Raw genomic sequence first — 20,734 nt, forward strand, 5'->3', positions numbered from 1 at the left:
CCATACCCGCCATAAGGTACCTTTGACCGTGGGACGTCACATATTATTCACAAACAGTATAGAATACCTAGAAAATAGCACAAACTACAAGATACTACTGCCTATACTCTAAATCATAATTAGATTCCAAAAAATGTTGCCACTGCAATAATTTGTTTGTAAAATAGTAAATTCCTTTTTATAAATAAATAGGCTAAGATAATTTATTTATTGGTAATTTTACGCCTACGATCTAAAAAAGTACTTTTATTTACTTATTTTTACATAAATACAAGACGCGCTAGTAAAAAGTGGCAACATTGTCTTACTTTTTTTGGAATCTAATTATGATTTAGAGTTTAGTATTTATATAGTAGTTTGTGGCGGTTTGTTTACAGGTGGCCCACCTTGAAACGCGAAAATCGAAATTTCTTTATCTGCCTCTCTATCAATCGAATATGCAAGAGTGATAGAGAGGCAGAAACCGAACATTATCGATTGTCGTGTTTCACAGTTGGCCATGTGATTGACCTAGTGACGCACATGTGACGCATGATGTGTCATTGATTACTGTATGTTTACTGTATGTGCTAATGGTGCCACCTACGCAGAGCGTCCATACAAAGAAAAAAAAACATAGATAGTCAGTAGGTACTGTAAATGATGTCATTTCATTCATGATGATGTCAATCATCAGTCAAGTGTAGGTCTTGTGGGTCTGTACTAGGGACTCTAATTTTATGCTCAAAAAGGATAATATATAGAAACAAGAACCTAAAGTTGTAAGTCGGCCTATAGATCGTTTATTTCTATAATTAGTTCTGGCCTCAGACTACTTTTTATGGTTCTTCCAACGAAAGTTATACAGTTATTTCTACTAAGTGTTAACCTTTGTGTCTTGTGTGTTTGCTAGATTTAATAATATTTATTTGGACCTTCCGGTATTTGGTTATTTCATTAAATATAAGCATACGTCTGATAGTTGCAGTGTTCCGCCGCCACAGTAGCACTAGCTCAAACCGTAAACATAACAATAATTTCACTTTTGTGTTTAAAATAAGGAAGAGAATATGCTAATACAATAATGCATCAGTGCTGCGTACATAAATGTAGGAATCAAGGGAACCATTCATTTCCGAGAGACCAAAAACTACGGAAACTATGGGAAGCGGTCATACCCACACGTGATGATAAGGTGTTTGTTGCAAAAAAAACATCAAAAATATGTGCAGCACATTTTAAATCAGACGATTTCATTAAGGTTGGATGGTTCTCAGGTAAGATTTTCATAATTATGCAATAATTATACAATTGTCACTTATCATTATCATCATACATCGGGGTTTTCGGTGCCGGAATGATTTCGTGTATTTATAACTTTGTTTACTGTAAAATAATTACCAAACTATGAATTAAACGTAGGTAGTAAGGTCCAAATGTGCTTAGAAATTTTAAATTAGTATTGTTCTTTACAGTTTTTACCTGTTATTTGGCTAGTGTAAAACATTCCCGGCCCGAAAACCCCGATGTATCGTTATCATATATACAACAATCACTATAATAATACAAACTTAATACTTAAGAGCCACTTGCATCATCCCACCAACCCGGGGTTAAGCGGTTAACCCGTTAACCCAGTGTCAAATTGTACTGGTAACCATGGTAACTCCAGATTTAACCGGTTAGTGTTAGTGGGATGGTGCAAGTGGCGCTAAGTGCCTTATAAAATAAAATAACTAAAACTAACTAAAATATAAAAATCCCTAAAACCTACCTTCTAAGCCTAGGCCCCTCGGCAAGGTGCCCATTCAGCAGGCAGCATTCCCGCTCTGTATAGCAATATTAATTCTTTGCATGAGAAAGCTGCCTGCATGAGAGTCCCCTGTTGCCTCCCTTAATCTAGCTATAACTTATAAATGTTATTGAAGTCAACCTATAGTATTTTTCAAACAGTGATAGGTGTCTTCTCTATACAATTTATAACCTAAAAACGCCAAATGTTGCAAAATTGTATTCAATTAACATCTAGCTTACCCTTCCAGTTCGAAAAATACTATAATATCATTTTATTCTGAGCAGATTTCCTTTCGGGCATTCTCTGCTCCGTTTGACTCAGCATTGCTCCGAGCAATTATTAGGATTGGCACCACTTGGCGTCCTTTTGCGTGCATGACCACAGATAAGATAATGACTTGAATTTTGATAACCCTAAATGGCCGAAAGGGATAGTGCCTTACATTAGGAATGTCCCTGAGTCTCATGATTTGTCCCTGAACCGCTGTCAAACTTTGGTTTTGTAGGAAGTGTCCTTTCTGTACAGTAGTAAGTAGAACCTAAATTCTTATTTTGTTATTATTTTCAGGATTAGTGAACATCAGGCGCATTTTGAAGAAGGGAACAGTGCCTTCCATCTTTCAGTGCCACAAACCGGAAGATGTCAAATCTAAGCCAACCCTAGAAGGGGCTGGAGCGGGTGAGTTGTGCCCTGCCTAAGCCGATGATTCTGGGTTCAAATGTTGTTGTTGTTCATCCTAGGGCACCCCGAAGGTGCACGGGTCATTTAATTCTGAACTGATTTAGTAAATTTTTTTTTTTGTTTAAATATATGTATACTATTGCCCAGGATGCCCACAACTTTGTCTGCGTAGAATTAGTGACAGCAGCTAAAGTAGGTATAGCGCCAAGATAATGCTAATAGCAATCATTCAATTCGCGCATTGCTTACTTCCTTCATTCATTAGGCAATTCATTAACTCTTTCAATTCCACCCCCCTTTGCACTCTCTTCAGGGATGATTTCCGACATAAAAACTATCTTATGTCCTTCCCCGGGACTCAAAACTATCTCTATACCAAATTTCAACTAAATCGGTTCAGCGGCTTAAGCGTGAAGAAGTAACAGACAGACAGACACATTTTCGCCTTTATAATATTAGTATGGATTCTTTCTTGCAGGTATGGTTACTTTGGAACTGGAATTATTGAAAAAGGAGCCCGTATGTGATGATTTAGTCAGTGTAAATGCTACCAGCCTGTATGACGTTCATGTGGCGAAAGATGATGATGGTTAGTATTAAGTAACTATCAGTGCCCGATTCGAACTTTCAGATACGTCAATTAATAGATCTAGAAACGATATGGATTAGAATTAGATGCGTCAGTGTCAAATGTGACGTTTCTTCAAACAATAACGTTAGAGTTAGACCAAGAAAAGTCTGCAACGATTTTTGCTAGCACACGCAATGCAAGTGTTATTTTAAACGTCAAATTTCTATGAAATGTTGACCTATTAAATAACACTTGCACTGCGTATGCTGTCAAAATCGCTGCAGACTTCCTGGTCTAAGTTTATTAATAGACGTATCGAATCGGGCAGTTAGTCATCATCTTCCTCGCGTTATTCCGGCATTTTGCCACAGCTCATGGGAGCCTGGGGTCCGCTTGACAACTAACCCCAAGTATTGACGTAGGCACTAGTTTTAACTAAAGCGACTGCCTACTGACCTTCTAACCGAGAGGAGAAACTAATTAGGATTAGTCCGGTTTCCTCACGATGTTTTTCTTCACAGAAAAGCAACTGGTAAACATCAAATGAGATTTTGTACATAAGTTCCAATTTCAAAATCAAAACAATTGATTGATTGATTGCTTCTGGGTCTCAGGAGGATAGTGTTATAAATAAAATTAAGGTTCTATTAACTCTTTCTTGCAGGTATGGTTACTTTGGAACTGGAAGTAGTGAAAAAGGAGGTAGTTGTGAAGGAGGAGCCTCCGTGTGATGACTCGGGCAGCGAAGATGTCGCCAGCCTGTATGCCGATCGTGTGGTCAAAAATGAGCCCGGGCTAGGGCCTGAGAGCTTTCAGCAGCATACGAGTAGTAAGTATGAAGTACATACTTATAGTCGCCAACCAACCAAGCCAACCCCCGGCATGAACTATAGGGGGCAGCATAGGAGCCGTCAGATTTTTGGCGCGAGACGTAAATGAGTCGTTTATTCTTCCGATGTAGCTCACAATATGGCAGAACCTGCTATGCACAAGGAAACGTACCGACAAGAACGGTAGATGGGAGCACATGCTTTGGCAATGTCCATGTGCACATGTTTCCGATTCAGGCCACAAGATGGCAGACCCTCCAACGCGCACGGTCCCTATAGTACAAGCAGCGACACTCTTAACTATCCACCGGTGGATCTTATTACAAAAGCCATAACGTCCACCGATGGACAGTTAACAGTGCGGGCAATGGTACAGATGTAGTGCATAATTATTTTTCATCGTATTTTCACGGAGACTAACGAACAGTGTCTTGCTATTTCAGTCAGTCTCGGTACAAAAAGTACTGACATTGACTTAACGCCATAGCATGGCCTAAACGAACGTTTCCGAGAAAATACGATGGAAAACAATTATGCACTACGTGTGTATTTTTCAAACACGAAGGGTACGGTGACAGGTATCATCTCAATATAATTTATAACCTTAAAACGCTAAATCTCACAAAATTGTACTGAGATGACATCTGTCAGCGTACCCTTCCTGTTTAAAAGATAACAATATTTAGCATTTGCCATAACAAACTGGGACAATATCAAAACTAATATCAAAGAGCATTTGAAATAGAGAGTTACTGTCATGGTAAATTATGTAGCTACAGTACATTTACTGCCATCTTTCGACACAAGATTTAATCTGATTTAACCTGTTAGAACGCCAGAGTAGGCCAAAGGTATGGTGCAATCTATTCGACCGATGGCGCCATAATCTTTGGCCTAAAGTTGAGTAGACAGCGTTAATTTCAATATTTAACAAATTAACACATATCAGTGAAAGAACATGGGTCAAAGTCATATGGAGTTCTAAAAAAAATGTATAATTTTTTTTATACATTTTTATTTTTAATTCTGTGTCAATAGTTGACAGTAAATTTACTGTGACTACAAAATTTACTATGACATGAACTCTCTATACACTCTATTCTCTTTGTTGCAGGTAACCATACATTGGAACTAGATATAGTGAAAAAGGAAGTAGTCATAGAGGAGCCCCCAAGTGAAGAAGGCTTTGCATACGCCGACTATGTGGTTAAAGATGAGCTCGCGCTAGGACCCGTGTGCCAGCAACGGCATGGTTAGTATCATAGTTGATGGTGCTCAGAGCATAAAAAGGTCAACCACGGCGTTGCATGAACAAGAGATTTCCTTTGGCAGGATTGGTCCTTAGGACCCAAGGATGGATTTAAGAAGTGGAGCCACTCAGATTTTTGATGCAGGTGGGGGGTGGGGGGGTTTTTAAGCATCTGCGACGTCTGAGGTTATAATTCTTTAAGTTTAGGTTCTAAGTCAAGTTTAGTATCATTTTCGACTAAATCAAAGATGTAGACATAGATTTCATCCAAGTCGGTTCAGCGTTTATTGATTTCCCATACAATCTTACACCTTACCTTTCATTTTTAAGGGATTATTTTTGGAATAAAAACTATCCTATGTTCTTCCCCGGGACTTAAACTATCTCTATACCAAATTTTATCTAAATTGGTTCAGCGTTTATTGAATCCCCATACAAATTTCCACCTCCCTTTTTACACCCTTCAGTGATTATTTTTGAGATTAAAAGTATCCTATGTTCTTCCATGGGACTCCAACCATCTCTATACCAAATTTCAACTAAATTGGTTCAGCAGTTTGAGCGTGAAGAGGAATAAAAAAAAAAATTTTTTTTTTTCATATTTTATGTGTTTTTACTTCGGAATGGTGCCGGAATGATATCATAAATGAATTTGGCATCCCCGATTTATACAAAAACGATACCAAACTTGGCCTAGTAACTAAAATGATATAGATATCAAGATAAAGTTGAGAGCCCCCCCCCCCCCCCCCCCCCCCCCCTAAAAATTTACATCCAAAAATCTCGGTGGCTCCACTTCTTAAATCCATCCTTGGGTCCTAAGGACCAATCCTGCCAAAGGAAATCTTTTGTTCATGCAACGCCGTCGTTTAGGGCTTCCACCCTCGACTATCAGCGATATAATATATAGGGTGAATTTTCAAACAAGCAGATACGTCTGCGAGCGATATTCCAAATTTTATAATAAAGGAAAAAATGGAAAACGTCCTGCCGGAAGCGTAACTTTTTAATTTTTTTTCTTTAATATAAAATTTTCATATGATTGGTGGCTAAAAAATAACTGCATTTTCGTTGCCAGGGAGGTTTTGGGATTATACTGAGTAAGTTTTACTATTGTACATCGACTAAGCTCTTAGTACATTTATGACTTAAACTTCTTTTCTACAAATCAAATTGTAGAACTTATTACGCTCGTGACGTAGGTGAAAGAAATAAGTAGTAGGTACTTAAATATTACGCATCTGTATATGAATGGTACAAAATAAAAGTTAATCTGAAAATGTATTTAGTTTTATTAAAATTAAATCAAATAACATTTATTTGAAGTAACCTATAGACTCATATTTATAGTAGAAATAGAAAATGAAATATAGTTTATTTGCCAGAAATGTGGTACATAAATTAGTATGTACTTATGTAGCTATGTGTAAATCTACATTTCATAGAAATAAATAATTACTAGGGCAATGTTTCTAGAAATACCTAAATAGTAAGTAGTAACATAATAAGTACTTCTAGAAAGATGCCAATCATCATAATGCCTTAAATATGGGCAGCCAAACCGCTCGGCTATCGAACGCAGAACGGGGTTGGAGCTGGCCCTAAGCTAAGTAAACTTCTCCTTAACCCTTTCAACGCCACGCCAAAAACAGATTTGTTCCAGCCGCTGCAGACACAGACATTGTAAATACAAGCGCCTGCGGACATCCTCCGGCCCTTGTCGTCGCACCACCGCCCCAACCAATCAGCGAGCGCGACTGCACTTCCATCGGCCCCGATACGTCAACCAAAAAGAAACCTAAAACCTGCGAAACATGCCAAAAGACCTTCACCCGAGTCAGAAGTTTAAACATACATAAATTGATACACACCGGCGAGAAACCACACTCGTGCAATGTATGTGATAAAAGTTTTAAGCGCGAGTATGATTTGATGTTACACCAACGAACGCATACCGGAGAAAAACCATATTCGTGTGAAACATGCAACAAGCAGTTTGGGAAAAACAGCGATTTAAACAAACATATTCGAACACACAAGGGGCTGAGATACTCCTGCGATATATGTAAACAGGACTTTGTAGAATTGAGTACCATGAAGGCACATAAACGCACTCATGAAAAGGCATTTTCGTGCGAAATTTGTGGTAAATCGTTTAAACAAAAGAACTATTTATATAAACATAAACAAATACACAACGGGGTGAAACCATACAGTTGTCATATATGTAAAAAGGGTTTTACATACTTGCATAATTTAAAGGATCATGAACGGATCCACACAGGTGAGCGACCATTTTCATGCGACTTGTGTGAAATGAAGTTTAAACAGCTGAGTACTTTAAATACGCATAAACGAACTCATGCAGGTTTTTTATATTGAGACATGCAGTTTCCACATACAATAATTGGCATATACGAACTAAATAATATATTTCACAGAAACTTGTTGGTTTATTAAATATATTAAGAACATGTCGAGCGTTTTCCGATTTAAAATACGTGAGTGACCCGTTCTTAATATATTTAATATGTCTGTGTCTCGCGGAAGTTTTGTTATTAAACTTGTTGGTGTGTCTAGTGACCTCCGAGCAGGGGCGTTTTTTGCCCAGAGACAAAGTTTAGGCCTGCACAGAGGGAATGCGGCCAGTGTCCTGGGAACAATGCCTCGGGCAACACTACGGTTAGATAACGATTAAATTTAAAAGTGTTTTTTAATGTATTGTGTTTTTGTGTTAAGTTTTTACTGTTTTTAGTTTGTGTGTAAGGATTTTATGTATTTAATGTAATAACTGAAAATGATCTTAATAACTTGTAATGATAATAATGAAGTACCTAGACTTGGCTCACGAGATAACCGCCATGTGGGATGTCGACGACCATTGTCTCGATAGTTTGTTCAGTAAACGGTCTAATAGCGAAGAGTCTCGACCAACACCTTGAGAGACTCGCTAGGTGGTTGGATCAAGGGCCAGATGCAGAAGGCGGTGATCTTGGACACGGCGCGGATAGTCCGCCGGTTTCTTTCTCTGCAGACAGGTAACATACAAAATACTAGTAAACTAAATTATAGTCTATAGATAATTTAGCATTTTATTAATTATTCTCCTTTATTTCTCTTTTAACCTAAGTTACGTTATTTTATAACATGGATATAAAAATAACTTTTTATATCTATCATGCATATCGTCAGTGATACTCCACACCAATGTCACCAATATGACTTTACGTAGCTTAGCCATAAACTTAGTCAAATATTCATACCCTATATAACATTAATTAAATGAAACTAGACATTTTTGCAACGTGTTTTATTTATTCCATTATTGCTATAGGTTTACCGTTTATATATAAGTATAATGAAACACATTGTGTGTAACTCGGGGGGTAAGAATATTGCAAACTCGAGTCTTTAATTAATGCATTGTAAAATTTCACTTACCCCCCCTCGTTGCACAATGTACTATTTCACACATTGCAGGCATACGGCTTTTCTCCTGCATGTATTCGTTTATGGAGTTTAAAATTACCCCCGTTTTTAAAATTCTTTTTGCATATTTCACAGAAATACGGTCCTACTTTAGTATGAAATTTCTTGTGCATCTTTAAATTTTCCAATGTCGTATATACATCGCGACATATGTCACACGAGTATGTTTTCTTTTGATGGGTTCGTTCGTGCCTATTAAAATAATGCAAATTGACAAAAGTTTTGTCACAGGTACTGCACGTGTATGATTTCTTTGCACTATCAACTGTATGTGCTTTCAAACTGGAATGATTCGTAAAATCCATTTCAAATATCTTGCAAGAAAACGGATTATAACCTGAGTGCATCCGTGCATGTAACTTTAAATCGTCAGGTAGCAGAAACAGTTTTTTACATATTTCACAAGAATACGGCTTTTCAATCTTGTGGATTACTTTATGTTCCTTCAAATTGGTCAGTGTAGTAAATGCCTTTCCGCATTCGCTGGCATATGGTCTCTGTCCTATGTGTAATTGTTTGTGCGTGTACAATTGAGTTAAGAACGCAAAATCCTTGTTACATATATCGCAGGTGTATGGTTTGTATCCTATGTGGCTTAGCATATGAATCGTTAGTTTGTCGTATTGGTCGAATTCTTGGTCACATGTTTTGCAGGTGTGTTTTTTCTTTGGATTATTTTCTATAGGTCTACTGGAAGTAGTAGTAGTAGGGGGCAGTGACCATTGTCTACTCCTTGATCCGTCATTGGATGTGGTGGTCAACTGCTGCCCACAGGTGTCCAGATTAGCTCCATCCACTGCAACAACAAAAACGTGCAATATATATCTACTACACTTTTTGAGATAATAGAAACTTTCGGTATAACTTGTATAGTGTTATACCATAGTGGCGAAAACCCATTTTGACGAATGAGATATGATACATAACTAGTTTTCTATGTATAATAAGTATGTATTTTTTATATAAGTATGTATATCGTCGCCTAGCACCCACAGTACAAGATTTGCTTAGTTTGGGGCTAGGTTTATCTGTGTAAGATGTCCCCATTTATATATTTTTTATTAAACTCCCAAAAGTGTTTTATCGAAACAACAAAACCTACAAGGTGCTCCTGATTATAACAAATGAAAGTTAAAAAAAAACAACATACCCGAGGCAAGAGATGCACCAGGCCGCTGCAAGCACTCCGGCCCCAGCACCAGTTCCTCCTTCACCTTGTGATCGGCATAAAGACTGGTGAAGTCTTCAGTAACACGCTCATCCTCCTCATGGGGCTCCTCTTTTATTAGTAACTCCTCATGCAACACTAGTCCCTCCTTGACCTCGTGGCCGGTATTAAGAGTGGCCAAGTCTTCAGTAACACGCTCATCGTCCTCATGGGGCTCTTCCTTTATTAGTAACTCCTCATGCAACCCTAGTCCCTCCTTGTCCTCGTGGCCGGTATTAAGACTGGCCAAGTCTTCAGTAACGCGCTCATCCTCCTTATGGGGCTCCTCTTTTACTAGTAACTCCTCATGCAACCCTAGTCTCTCCTTGACCCCGTGGCCGGTATTAAGACTGGCTAGGTCTTCAGTAGCGCACAAGTTGTCCTCTCGGGGCTCCTTATTTCCTACTAAATTCTCTTTCAGCACTACTCCCTCCTTCATCTCATGGTTAGTGTAAAGACTGTTCAGGTCTTCGGTAACGCACAGGCTGTCTCCCTCCCGGGCCTCCTTTACTAGTAACTCCTCTTGTGCCACTAGTTCCTCCTTCATCTCGTGGTTGGTGTAAAATCCGGTTTGGTCTATGGTAGCGCACAAGTAATCCTCCTTACATGACTCCTTCTTTACCACTGATTCCTCTTGAACTAGTTCCTCCATCGCCTCGTAGTTGGTATAAAGGTCTTTAGTCATGCACAAGTTACGCTCCTCACACTCTTCCTCTGAAATTGAATAAAATGCACTAATATGACAGCAAGTACTTTGGGTACATTGAATATTTTAGGATATTTTGGTAACTTATAAAGTGATATGCCGAACTGAAGCTGGTAGGTTTTTTTGACGTCCATTGATACTGTGTGAACATTTGTTAACATCAAGTTTCACACAATGTATTTCAAAAAATATGAATTTAAGTTGTACGTTATGCCCTTAATGGTCAGGAGACAAGAATTTGACTAAAACTGTTCTGATAGTATAACAATCTCGTCAGGCGACAACCAGAATTCACTAATTACTAAAAAATAATTCAATAAAATTCAACCTTACTTAGGTGTTAATATGGTCCACTATAGCTATTAACTTGTGAGTAAATAGTGAATTTTGCTTGTCACCTGACGATATACAGCCAACTCTCTGTGATTTCTCCAAGACAGTCCTACTGGGAAACAGAGTGGCTTTTGTTTTGTACCATTCAATTTTGAAGCAAATCAAATTCAGTTCTCATTTCTGATTGGGACCATGCATAATGAGTGCCACATAGTGGTTCCAACTGCAGACATATTTTGATACAGTCACCTGCAATAATATGTTACACAACGAAGGCCGCAAAAATATCTGACACAATCTTATTTGTAGAGCCATAACATATATTTGCGGCCTTTGAAGATAACATTTTATTGTATGCGACTGTACATCTGTTGATTCACTATTTCCCAGCAATACAAACTCACTTGTATTATCAGCATTAACTGCTTTTTCTTTCTTTCTTCGTTCCATATAACGTTGGTACCTGGATATTGCCGCATTTACGTCAATCCGTTTAGATTTGTAATTTGCGGGAAATATCCTTGGAACGTAACTGGGACTGGCTTGTTCATCAGCCTTTTTACCACCAATAAAGTGAGCGCTGCAAATTCTGTCATCCGTTTTTGGGTGCCATAGGGATCCATCGGGACTGTAATATAGTAATACACTTTAAAAATTTACTTAATACAATTACGAGAAGCACTGGTGACCTAGCGGTAAGAGCGAGCGACTTTTAATCCAGAGGTCGCCCGAGGCTTGTACAAATAAGTTTATCAATTGACATTTACCAGTTGCTATTCAGAGAAGGAAAACATCGTGAGGAAACCGGACTAATCCTAATAAGACCTAGTTTCCCCTCTGGGTTGGAAGGTCAGATGGCAGTCGCTTTAGTTAAAACTAGTGCCTATATCAATTCTTGGGGTTAGTTGTCAAGCGGACCCCAGGCTCCCACGAGCCGTGGCAAAAAATGCCGGGATAACGCTATCTTTTTAGGTAGTGTAGCGAAACGCTACGGCCGTTTGTAAAAAAATAAAATTCATATTTGCGCTTATTTTGTATTTAAATTTTTATGGAATATTCGAAAAAGAAAAGATTGAAGTTGTTTTTTAGGCAGATGGTTTGTGGATTTCGTGTCAAAAAGTCGTTGGTGATCCGGGCTGTTTTTTAAACTAGATTTGCAACGTTTAGCGTTTAACCAGTTTGATAATTAATACGAAGTGTCGAAAGTGCGCGATAATCGACGAGAGGAAAGGCTCCTCGTAGACAGCTGGCCACCTAAGCCGTGCGTGAGTCGGCGTCCGGAGAGGAGTGGCTCCTCGTAAACTGCTGGCCACCAAAGCCGTGCGTAGGTCGGCGCTAAGCACTGGTGGAGTGAAGAAACCTCATCGTTATCGTCCGGTCTCCTGCCATACGCGCTCGCCAGGAAGCAAGTGGCTTACCTCGTCGGCCTGCTTTAAGACACCATCTTGTGCGCCATCTGTGCTGTACAAGTAAATTTCCTACCGGCTGCCGGCACCCTTGCGTGTGCCTCCACGTTTGTCCCATTTACCTTTTTTCCCCCCTGTACTTCAAGACCGAAATATTTGAAAATTTTAGCGTTAGTTTTCCAATTCTAATTTTTATAACCACCTAATTATTTGTTTTGTATTTTTGTGCCATATATTTGTTTCGCCATTTGTTAATATCTGTGATCCGCATACCTCTTCTTCTTCTTCCTACAAATCCTCAAAATTCAAAAAGCCTTGGGCGGTATAAACAAGCGGTTCAAAATTTAGGTATCATTCGCCAACTTGTCAACCATCATCGTCCATAATATTCGCCACATTAATACATTTTTTCCTTTCCAGCTAAATTCTCAGCCGTATTCCTTTTTTTACCTTTCATGTTCGGAACGCAGACAATTAGTTTAAAACGGTCAAAATAGTGTTTTTAGTGAAATTTGTGAAAGTTAAATTTTATACAGGGTGTAACTTTTTTTGATAAAAAGTGGTAAATTATATGTGATCTGCAAAATATCTTGTTTTACTACAGTAGGTGTAAGAGATATTCAATATTGGGCCGAATACCAAATAGTGGCCGAATATTGGTGGCATCTCTAATTTAGAGATTAGGTTACTTACTTTGTTCTACGTATGGCTGTTATCCACTTGTTTCGTTGTTCCTGTTTATACCATACTTTTGGAAATCTGTAGAATATGCAGTCACTATTCTTGTTAGTGTTTGGACAATTTACAACAACACAAAATAATTTTCTTTTTACCATTATTTGCCTAAATTATTGCTTTTCTTTTAATAATGGCTTTTACTACTCACTAAATTTAGCAAGGTGGATTCTGCCAATGTTAGATTTGGATTTTGTAGGTTAAATTTAGATTTATGTGGAAGGATACGCTGGGAACCTAAAACAAACAAATTATTATGGACATCATAGACAAACACATGACATAATTGACATGGTACCAATATTAGTAAAAAAGAGCGGAAAGCGGATGTCAGATTTTTAAGGCAAGAAATTAATGTTTACTGCAAAACCATACATATGACAGCTCATACCAGCACCATTGGTTTAATTTTTAGCCGTAGTAAGAGCTGTGATAATTTCGGCTTACCCACCACCCGCTTTGCACACAAAAGGTACCACTGATTCAAGATTCACTACAAATTTTTCTTGTATTGTATGGTGGGGTAGTTGGATAAATATTTATTTATTTAATCTTTATTGCACAAAAGAAACACCTTACAGTACAAAAGGACTTAATGCCATAAGGCATTCTCTAACAGTCAACCTTAAATATCACTTGTATGAATTAACCATTGTTTTTGTGCCCTCCTCCATATTTTTGAATTGCTATAATTTTACTCTTTGTGATTCTGAATCTGAATAATAACCATCAATCTTTTAAACACACTTAATTTTTAATTCACACACAATTCAATCGATTTGATATTTTATCAATTTGATATTGACCAGTCGCTTTTCGGTGAAGGAAAAAATTGTGAGGAAACTGGACTGAGTTCAACAAGGCCTAGTTTCCCCTCTGGGTTGAAAGGTCAGATGGCAGTCGCTTTCGTAAAAAGTAGTGCCTATTCTTGCCTACACCAATTCTCGGGATTAGATGCCAAAAGGAACCGCAGGCTCCTATAAGCCGTGGCAAAAAGCCGGGATAGCGCGAGGAAGATTATGAATTTTTAAATACGACGCACCATCCATAAAATATCTTTACCTTCCGAGATTCTGTGGTCACTGGCAGCTCTGCTCTCTCCACGCCTTATCACTCCATGTTACTATTTAGGGCCTCCATTCCACCTTATTAAACAAGCTAAGTAATCTATTCATCTTCAAGCACCAAAACCTTTGAAGCTTCTTGTTTATAAAATGTTCGTAATGTACGTAGCATTTTAGTGTCATTATTCATGACATTTTTAGGTGTTGTTGGTTGATATTCAATGTAAAATATGTGGAAGCCTGGAAGGAATACTATTTGCTTGAGAGGAGTTCAACAAATTCGGATCGGAGTCGGAACAAAAACGCAGAATATTCACAATGCATATATGTATCGAACTGACATGACATTGACAATGACAACTTGCCAGCTTGCCACAGCCACAGATAAACGAACAATGTGTACCGCGAGCATAGACCTAGTATTACATAGATGTGCTATACGCGTGCGCCTGTACAGAACATACGCAATGCGACAATATTAAAAACACGTTTTAACATTTCTGACAACATACCAAAAACAATCTACGTAATTCGGTCGGATTATTTGTTGCCCACCATAAATCATACTAAATTTACGGTGGGGAACAAACAATAAGTGAGACTGTGACAAGGACAAGAAATAATACCGATTTCTCTGCTACTCCTACTGAAAGTTCCATAAGTGCATCTCTTTCGGTCATTTGCCATCCCTCGTTTCCACTCTATATTATTGTACCTCTATGACCGCGAGCGAATACGCCGCTAGGGGCGCCACTGCGACGCGGTAACTAAATGTTCTCTCTGAACGTGCCATGGCTCGGAACCGGTGTTGAAATACCTATTAATATCGTTAAATGATTTCGTTCACGAAAACTGGTTGATTGAACGCCAACTAAAAAAAATCCTCCCTGTCACACTTATGTACGAATTTACAAGTGCGACAGAGAGGCAACACGTCGAACGTGGTTCGCGGTAGACCCTCTGGTGTAGCGAGTTGGATCGAGCTCGAGCTCCAAACCAATGGAGTCCTTATATAACCAGAGGTCCAACCGCGAAATTTCTTTATTTGCCTCTATCGCTCGAATACGTAAGAGTGATAAAGAGGCAGATAACAAAATTTCGTTTTTAGCGGCAGGCTCTAAGCCGTCGAAATAAGCTTTACCTTTGGTTTTTTTAGCATTAGAAAATAGGTAAACAATCTTGATGTGTCTTTTAATTGAAAAACATGTTTTAAAAATAAGTCACGGCAAATATAATATATGTAACAATTATAAATCTAATACGATCATTTATATTCTTCTGCTTTCATAGTAGTTACTGAATTTTAAAAAGCGTTTTTCAATTAAAAGACATGTCAAGATTCGCTTACCTTCTTTAAAAAACGAACTATAGTCAGAACCTATTGTATTCTTTGCCCATGGGCCACAACCACAACATTATTTAAAAGGAAGGATAAAGAAAAACACGAAATCACTGGGTGTTTCTAATAGCATATATTTCTTAATGCAATGTATAAGACAATGGTTTTAATTTTTTAGCAGTAAGCAGTTTTAGTGAGTTAGTTAGCAGTAAGGATACAAATACTTAAACTGCTTTCCATAACACGTGACAGTTGAAAATGTCATTGCATATTTCTCGTCGTTATAAACAAATAAGTTTTTGGCAAAAATTAAATTTTTGGTACAAGCTTTTATTGCTCGCTGTACGTTTCTTTCACACGGGCAACTAATACTCATCGAGACAATTCTAAAAACCCCAAACACAATTAGGTTGCGTTGTTTTATCACAGAGTTCCTATGGCCAACTCTTGTCTCCATCATCAGATCAGCTCGATGGTACCATAATATTGCATTATCACCCGACTTACATATGTATGCAAATTTTCAGCTTCATTGGAAGTCGGGAACTGGGTCAAATTTAATTTTAATTTTGGGTTGACACACTTGGTCGATTTTTTAACAATTTGCTCTTAATTTGTGACTTAATGACTTTCCATCACAGGAGGGGTCCTTATGCTTCAAGTGCAATAAGGTCCTTTTTATCTGAAATTCCAACAGACATTCTGATAGAAAGGCCCTTATTGCACAAAATAAAACATAAAAACTAGTATTAGTCTAGAATGTTTCTAAAATAAAATCTAAATGCCAATAAAAAAAAGAACAAAAGAAGTACATACTACACTGTACTTGTTACACTGTGAGGGATTACATTCCCCCATCAGTGTTGTTTTGTTTTAAAAAATAACCCTGTACCTACTAACCCCTTAGTTTGTAAGCTTTACTAATAAAAATTGTGTCCATGTGTTACACGTAATAAATAAAATATTCAATATATATATATTCATACATTACAATATGTTCATCATTAATCAAATATACCATAAAATAATTAATCATCTCGAATCACAATTAATCCCACGTTGTTTTATTTTTCATGTAGTCTTGTGTGGTATAATAACTATAATAAGCTTTAGAAATAAGTTTACGCTTTACATAATTCTTAAATTAATTAATTAACTAATGAAGTCGCATGTGCACTTTTAAGTGACTCGACTTCGCAAACCCTCTCTGGCACACTTCACACACGTGTGGTTTAACGCCGGTATGTATTAGTACGTGTTGTTTTAAATTACTTAACTGCGCAAAATTTTTTTCACATATTTCGCATGAGTACGGTTTCTCCCCAGTATGAGTTCTTGAATGTTTCTTTAAATCACCGGTGTCTGAAAATCTCTTATGGCATATTTCGCATGGGAAAGGCTTTTCATCAGTGTGGGTAAACTTATGGCGCCTCAAGCCTTCTGGCAACGTGAAAGCCTTGTGACATATTTCACAAGCATACGGTTTTTCTCCAGTGTGTATTCGTTCATGAGTCTTTAAAGCGCCTAAGCGCGCGAAATTCTTATTACAGACTTCGCAGACGTACGGCCTATCTCGTTTTACGTTATGTAATTGTATGTGCTGTGTTAAACTGTTTTTGTGTGTGAAGCTCTTTTTGCATGTCTCGCAGGAGTATGGTTTGATTCCTGTGTGAATTAATTTGTGTTCTTGTAAATGACAAGATTGTGAAAATGATTTTTCACATATTTCGCACGAGTAGAGTTTTTCGCCAGTGTGAAGTCTAAAATGCCTTCGTAACGAGCCTGGAAATGTGAATTTCTTTTCACATATTGTGCAGGGGTAAATTTTTTTCGCTGTTTGGGTTTTTGGTTCGCCCGCCGAGGGTGTGTTTGGGTCATCTGACTGCTCGCAGGAACTAGTGCTTGCACCATTCACTGAAACAAATGCGAATTCAAAATTATAAAAAAACTTTAACGATTTCGGAACGTTTGGGTAAATTGGGTGTTGTAGTGACTTGTTTATGTATGTGTATGTGTATATTATACACCTAAACCTTCCTCAAAAATGACTCTATTGATATGTGAAAACCGCATACACCTAATACACCTAAACCTTCCTCAAAAATGACTCTATTGATATGTGAAAACCGCTGAAAATCCGTTAGTAGTTTTTGACTTTATCTCGAACATGCATACACACAAACAGACAGACGAGGCGGAGGACTTTGTTTTATAAAATGTAGTGATAATTATCTTACCAGGCTGACATTTCAAAAATGACACTCGAATGTCAGTCTTACTCATCGAAAATAGAACACATATTTGAAGTGCCGTATGTGGGAAATATATATCCCTTTGCCTGGTAAAGGGGTAAGCAGTCGGTCTTCTTCAAGCCCTTACCGCCCAACAGGAAATGTTCCCCGGGCCGTGGCTCGTTCACACTGGAGCTCGAAAGGGGCTGCTCGTACTGGCCCGCCAAGTCAACGCTTGAACTCGCTTCTTCTGGGGGTTCCCTCTTTATGACCACCTCCACGTTTAACAATGGATCGGTACCTGTTCAGTAAAATAATATAACTATTATCACAGAATAAGTAATAGTACTACGTACTACCTACCGTACAGAAAGGAAACTTCCTACAAAACCGAAGTTTGACAGCGGTTCAGGGTCGAAACATGCTGTCCCTTTCTAATATATGGCACTATCCCTTTCGGCTATTTAGGGTTGTCAAAATTCAAGCCATTATCTGTGGTCGTGTACGCAAGGGACGTCAAGTTGTGTCAACCCTAATAATTGCTCGGAGCAATGCTGTGCCGAGCGGAGCCGAGGTTGGCCGAAGTCAGGAGTTTCGCACCCTTGCTCCCAGACTTATATCGACCGGGCTTTGGACTGTGATTACTTTTTGTAATGTTTCGAGCTCCCGATATTTCGACGCAGTTACATGCGCCTTGTTCACGGGTAAAGTCTTTCGATTTGTAGTTGGCCCCGAGCGACTAATCCTTTGTCTATTGTTAAGTAAACCCTATATAAGTGTTACGGCGGAAACTGAATTCCAATGATACAAGATAACAAAAAAACATGGTGAAAAATAAACTTCTAAAACTCCGTAGCAGAGTGGTGAACTGTCTTTTTTTCGCTTTGCCTTTATTTCAAGTATAATAAAAAATATTTAAATATATGTATTAGACACTATTCAATGGCAAAATGCTCATAGAACTCAATTTACATCCGTTTACTTAATTTCAGTTAATTTGGCACTTATCCGGAATAGCTTGGGTTTGCCTACAAATTATTTTATTAATTAAGAGTTTCACTTTGATAGTAGCTATAGTAACATATCATCACTCGTCCTGTCTGCGGCCGGCAACTCAACTTCCGGTTCATCATCTAAAACAAAAATGAATAAAAAAAAATAAACTAGACCCATTACAACTTACTTTCAGGCCTATATTTTGCTAAAAATACTTGTAGTACAAAAGTAATAATGCTAAAATAAGCTATCTTCATCACCAAACATACCACCATCAACCTTACACTTATATTTTTTTTGTATTTTGAAAATTGCCCATGAATCTTATGATACAATTTAGAGCGGAGTTAAAGCAAAGTTATTATAGTTCTAGGTAGTTAAAGGGATAAGTTCGCCTTTATACTTCTTACTAATTTTATGTTATTTTTAATATGTCTTTTTGTACAATAAAGAGTTTACTACTACCAGAGATATATTTAACTCCGTATAAGATAAATAAGGTCTAAGAAAAAAACGTGCCTCGGAAATCAAGAAAAAGTCATTCTCAAATAGATGGCGCCATACCTTTGGCCTATTCTCGGCTAGATGGCGTTGACGACACCGTTTGATATTTAACAATTTTAACACATATCAGTGAAAGAACATGGGTCAGTATGAAACAATAAAAATTAAAAATCATTTATCCGTGAACATATTTTGATTAATTTATACATTTTCAACTTTATTTTAAGTTTCAATCGTGTGTCGATACATGGCAGTAAATGTACCGTGACTACAAAATTTACTTTGGCAATAGCCCTCTATACTATCTATTCTCTTTGCTACTACTAAAGGCGAATTTATGGTATATATTTGTTTCAGTCCTTATTTTCAATGAACTGTAACATTGATTACATTGACAAGGTTATTTGACAATACTGCGTCATCGGGACCATTTTGAGGCTTATATGTTAGAAGCTCGAATAATCACTCTCTATACTTTATTATACTCTATTCTCTATCATAAATAACTTACCTTTCGCATGTAACAATTGCAGCCGCAGCTGCAGCTCGGCCTGGCTGCGTTGCACTTGCAGCTTAAAGTTGTTCGCGTCTCGCAAGCGGCCCGCACAATTCTGGCAGATCCCATATTCCGAAGCTTCAATTACCTGCACACAATAGCACACAGTTAACTTTCCCTTTGTATAGTCCTGTACTTCTAAGCTTATAGCTTATAGGCAATGATTATTTGTCCAAAATTCAACAAGGAAATATAATTCACATTGTAAACCAAAGTAGCCGTAGCCCTGACAGCCACCAAGTTTAAATGGGACTGGGCCGGACACATCTGCCGTATACCAAAAGACTTGTGGGCCAAGAATACTACCGAGTGGACACCAAACATAGTGTGGCGTCACGGCAGACCTAGGAGGTGGCGGCACGATTAGTCTTTCGGAAAGATTGGCCTAATATTGCCATAGGACGAGACGCGTGAAAGAGAGGGAGCCCTTTGCCCAGCAGTGGGACACAAAGGGCTAACAAATAAAATAAATAATAATAAATTTATCCAAACAAATATCTCCAAATTAACCATACTTTGCGTGGGGTTCTTTCCCTCCCGCAGTACGCATGCACTCTTGTTGAATGTTCAATATGAGAAGATTCTCTTACTTGTATATTAAAGCATTCTTGCAGCATTATCCAGTACATCTTCATGTGGCCGGGTATACGTGAGTCAGGGATGTGTGGAGCGCGCTGCAGACAGCAGCCGCATGAATGCAGGACCTCCGTTGCGTCCGCAAATTCCGTCGATGCCATTATACTTGTAGTGATAAGATATATTTAATGATGTTAGAAATAGTAAAGTAAAATTAATTCAGTTTTGTATACGGTATACGCACAGTCGCTTCGACAAATTTGACACTGACAGGTGTTTTAAGTTCCAACCACATCACAGATAAGATTCTTTTATGACTTTATTTATCCATCAATGGGGTTGGCAACTGTCAAAGGTTTGCCTAGATGGCGCCATCATAGCTTGCCCCTTTTTCTATGAGATTTGGCTTAAAGAGCTGGCATCCAGGGTATTAAAAAAACAAAAATTTGACACAATTCTAGGGATTGACGGGGCAAGCTATGATGGC

At 38.1% G+C, this 20,734-nt stretch overlaps 2 protein-coding genes across 4 annotated transcripts; one reads left to right on the forward strand and one right to left on the reverse strand.

Moving 5' to 3' along the window:
• Positions 1-716: 716 nt before the first annotated feature.
• Positions 717-7,820, forward strand: LOC134803311 (zinc finger protein 436-like). 3 transcript variants are annotated; one of them, XM_063776091.1, is made up of 7 exons: positions 717-1,256; positions 2,342-2,452; positions 2,934-3,044; positions 3,691-3,855; positions 4,971-5,108; positions 6,769-7,389; positions 7,686-7,800. In XM_063776091.1, the coding sequence occupies exons 1-7, from the start codon at positions 1,064-1,066 to the stop codon at positions 7,727-7,729; spliced, it is 1,383 nt and encodes a 460-aa protein (XP_063632161.1). In that variant the 5' UTR covers positions 717-1,063; the 3' UTR covers positions 7,730-7,800. The 3 variants fall into 3 exon arrangements, with proteins under 3 accessions (XP_063632161.1, XP_063632160.1, XP_063632162.1); XM_063776090.1 differs by having other exon boundaries at positions 720-1,256; positions 6,769-7,820; XM_063776092.1 differs by lacking the exon at positions 2,934-3,044 and having other exon boundaries at positions 726-1,256; positions 6,769-7,817.
• Positions 7,821-8,557: 737 nt separating this feature from the next.
• LOC134803266 (zinc finger protein 260-like) lies at positions 8,558-13,097 on the reverse strand. Its single transcript, XM_063776012.1, has 4 exons — positions 12,940-13,097; positions 11,245-11,468; positions 9,745-10,515; positions 8,558-9,390 (listed from the first exon to the last, which is right to left on the reverse strand). Exons 1-4 carry the CDS (start codon positions 13,080-13,082, stop codon positions 8,573-8,575), a joined length of 1,956 nt encoding a protein of 651 aa, XP_063632082.1. The 5' UTR covers positions 13,083-13,097; the 3' UTR covers positions 8,558-8,572.
• Positions 13,098-20,734: the final 7,637 nt, after the last annotated feature.

This window comes from Cydia splendana, chromosome 26, assembly GCF_910591565.1.
Source record: "Cydia splendana chromosome 26, ilCydSple1.2, whole genome shotgun sequence".
Taxonomy (NCBI): domain Eukaryota; kingdom Metazoa; phylum Arthropoda; class Insecta; order Lepidoptera; family Tortricidae; genus Cydia; species Cydia splendana.

Bases quoted from the DNA above. Each gene is read 5' to 3' on its own strand.
- LOC134803311 (XM_063776090.1), top strand. From the start codon at position 1,064: ATGCATCAGTGCTGCGTACATAAATGTAGGAATCAAGGGAACCATTCA. The intron at 3,045-3,690 runs GTTAGTATTAAG...TCTTTCTTGCAG, and splicing joins TGTGGCGAAAGATGATGATG to GTATGGTTACTTTGGAACTG. The intron at 3,856-4,970 runs GTAAGTATGAAG...TCTTTGTTGCAG, and splicing joins CTTTCAGCAGCATACGAGTA to GTAACCATACATTGGAACTA.
- LOC134803266 (XM_063776012.1), bottom strand. From the start codon at position 13,082: ATGGTAAAAAGAAAATTATTTTGTGTTGTTGTAAATTGTCCAAACACT. The intron at 11,469-12,939 runs GTAAGTAACCTA...ACTATATTACAG, and splicing joins ACAGCCATACGTAGAACAAA to TCCCGATGGATCCCTATGGC. The intron at 9,391-9,744 runs GTATGTTGTTTT...TTGTTGTTGCAG, and splicing joins TGGTGCATCTCTTGCCTCGG to TGGATGGAGCTAATCTGGAC.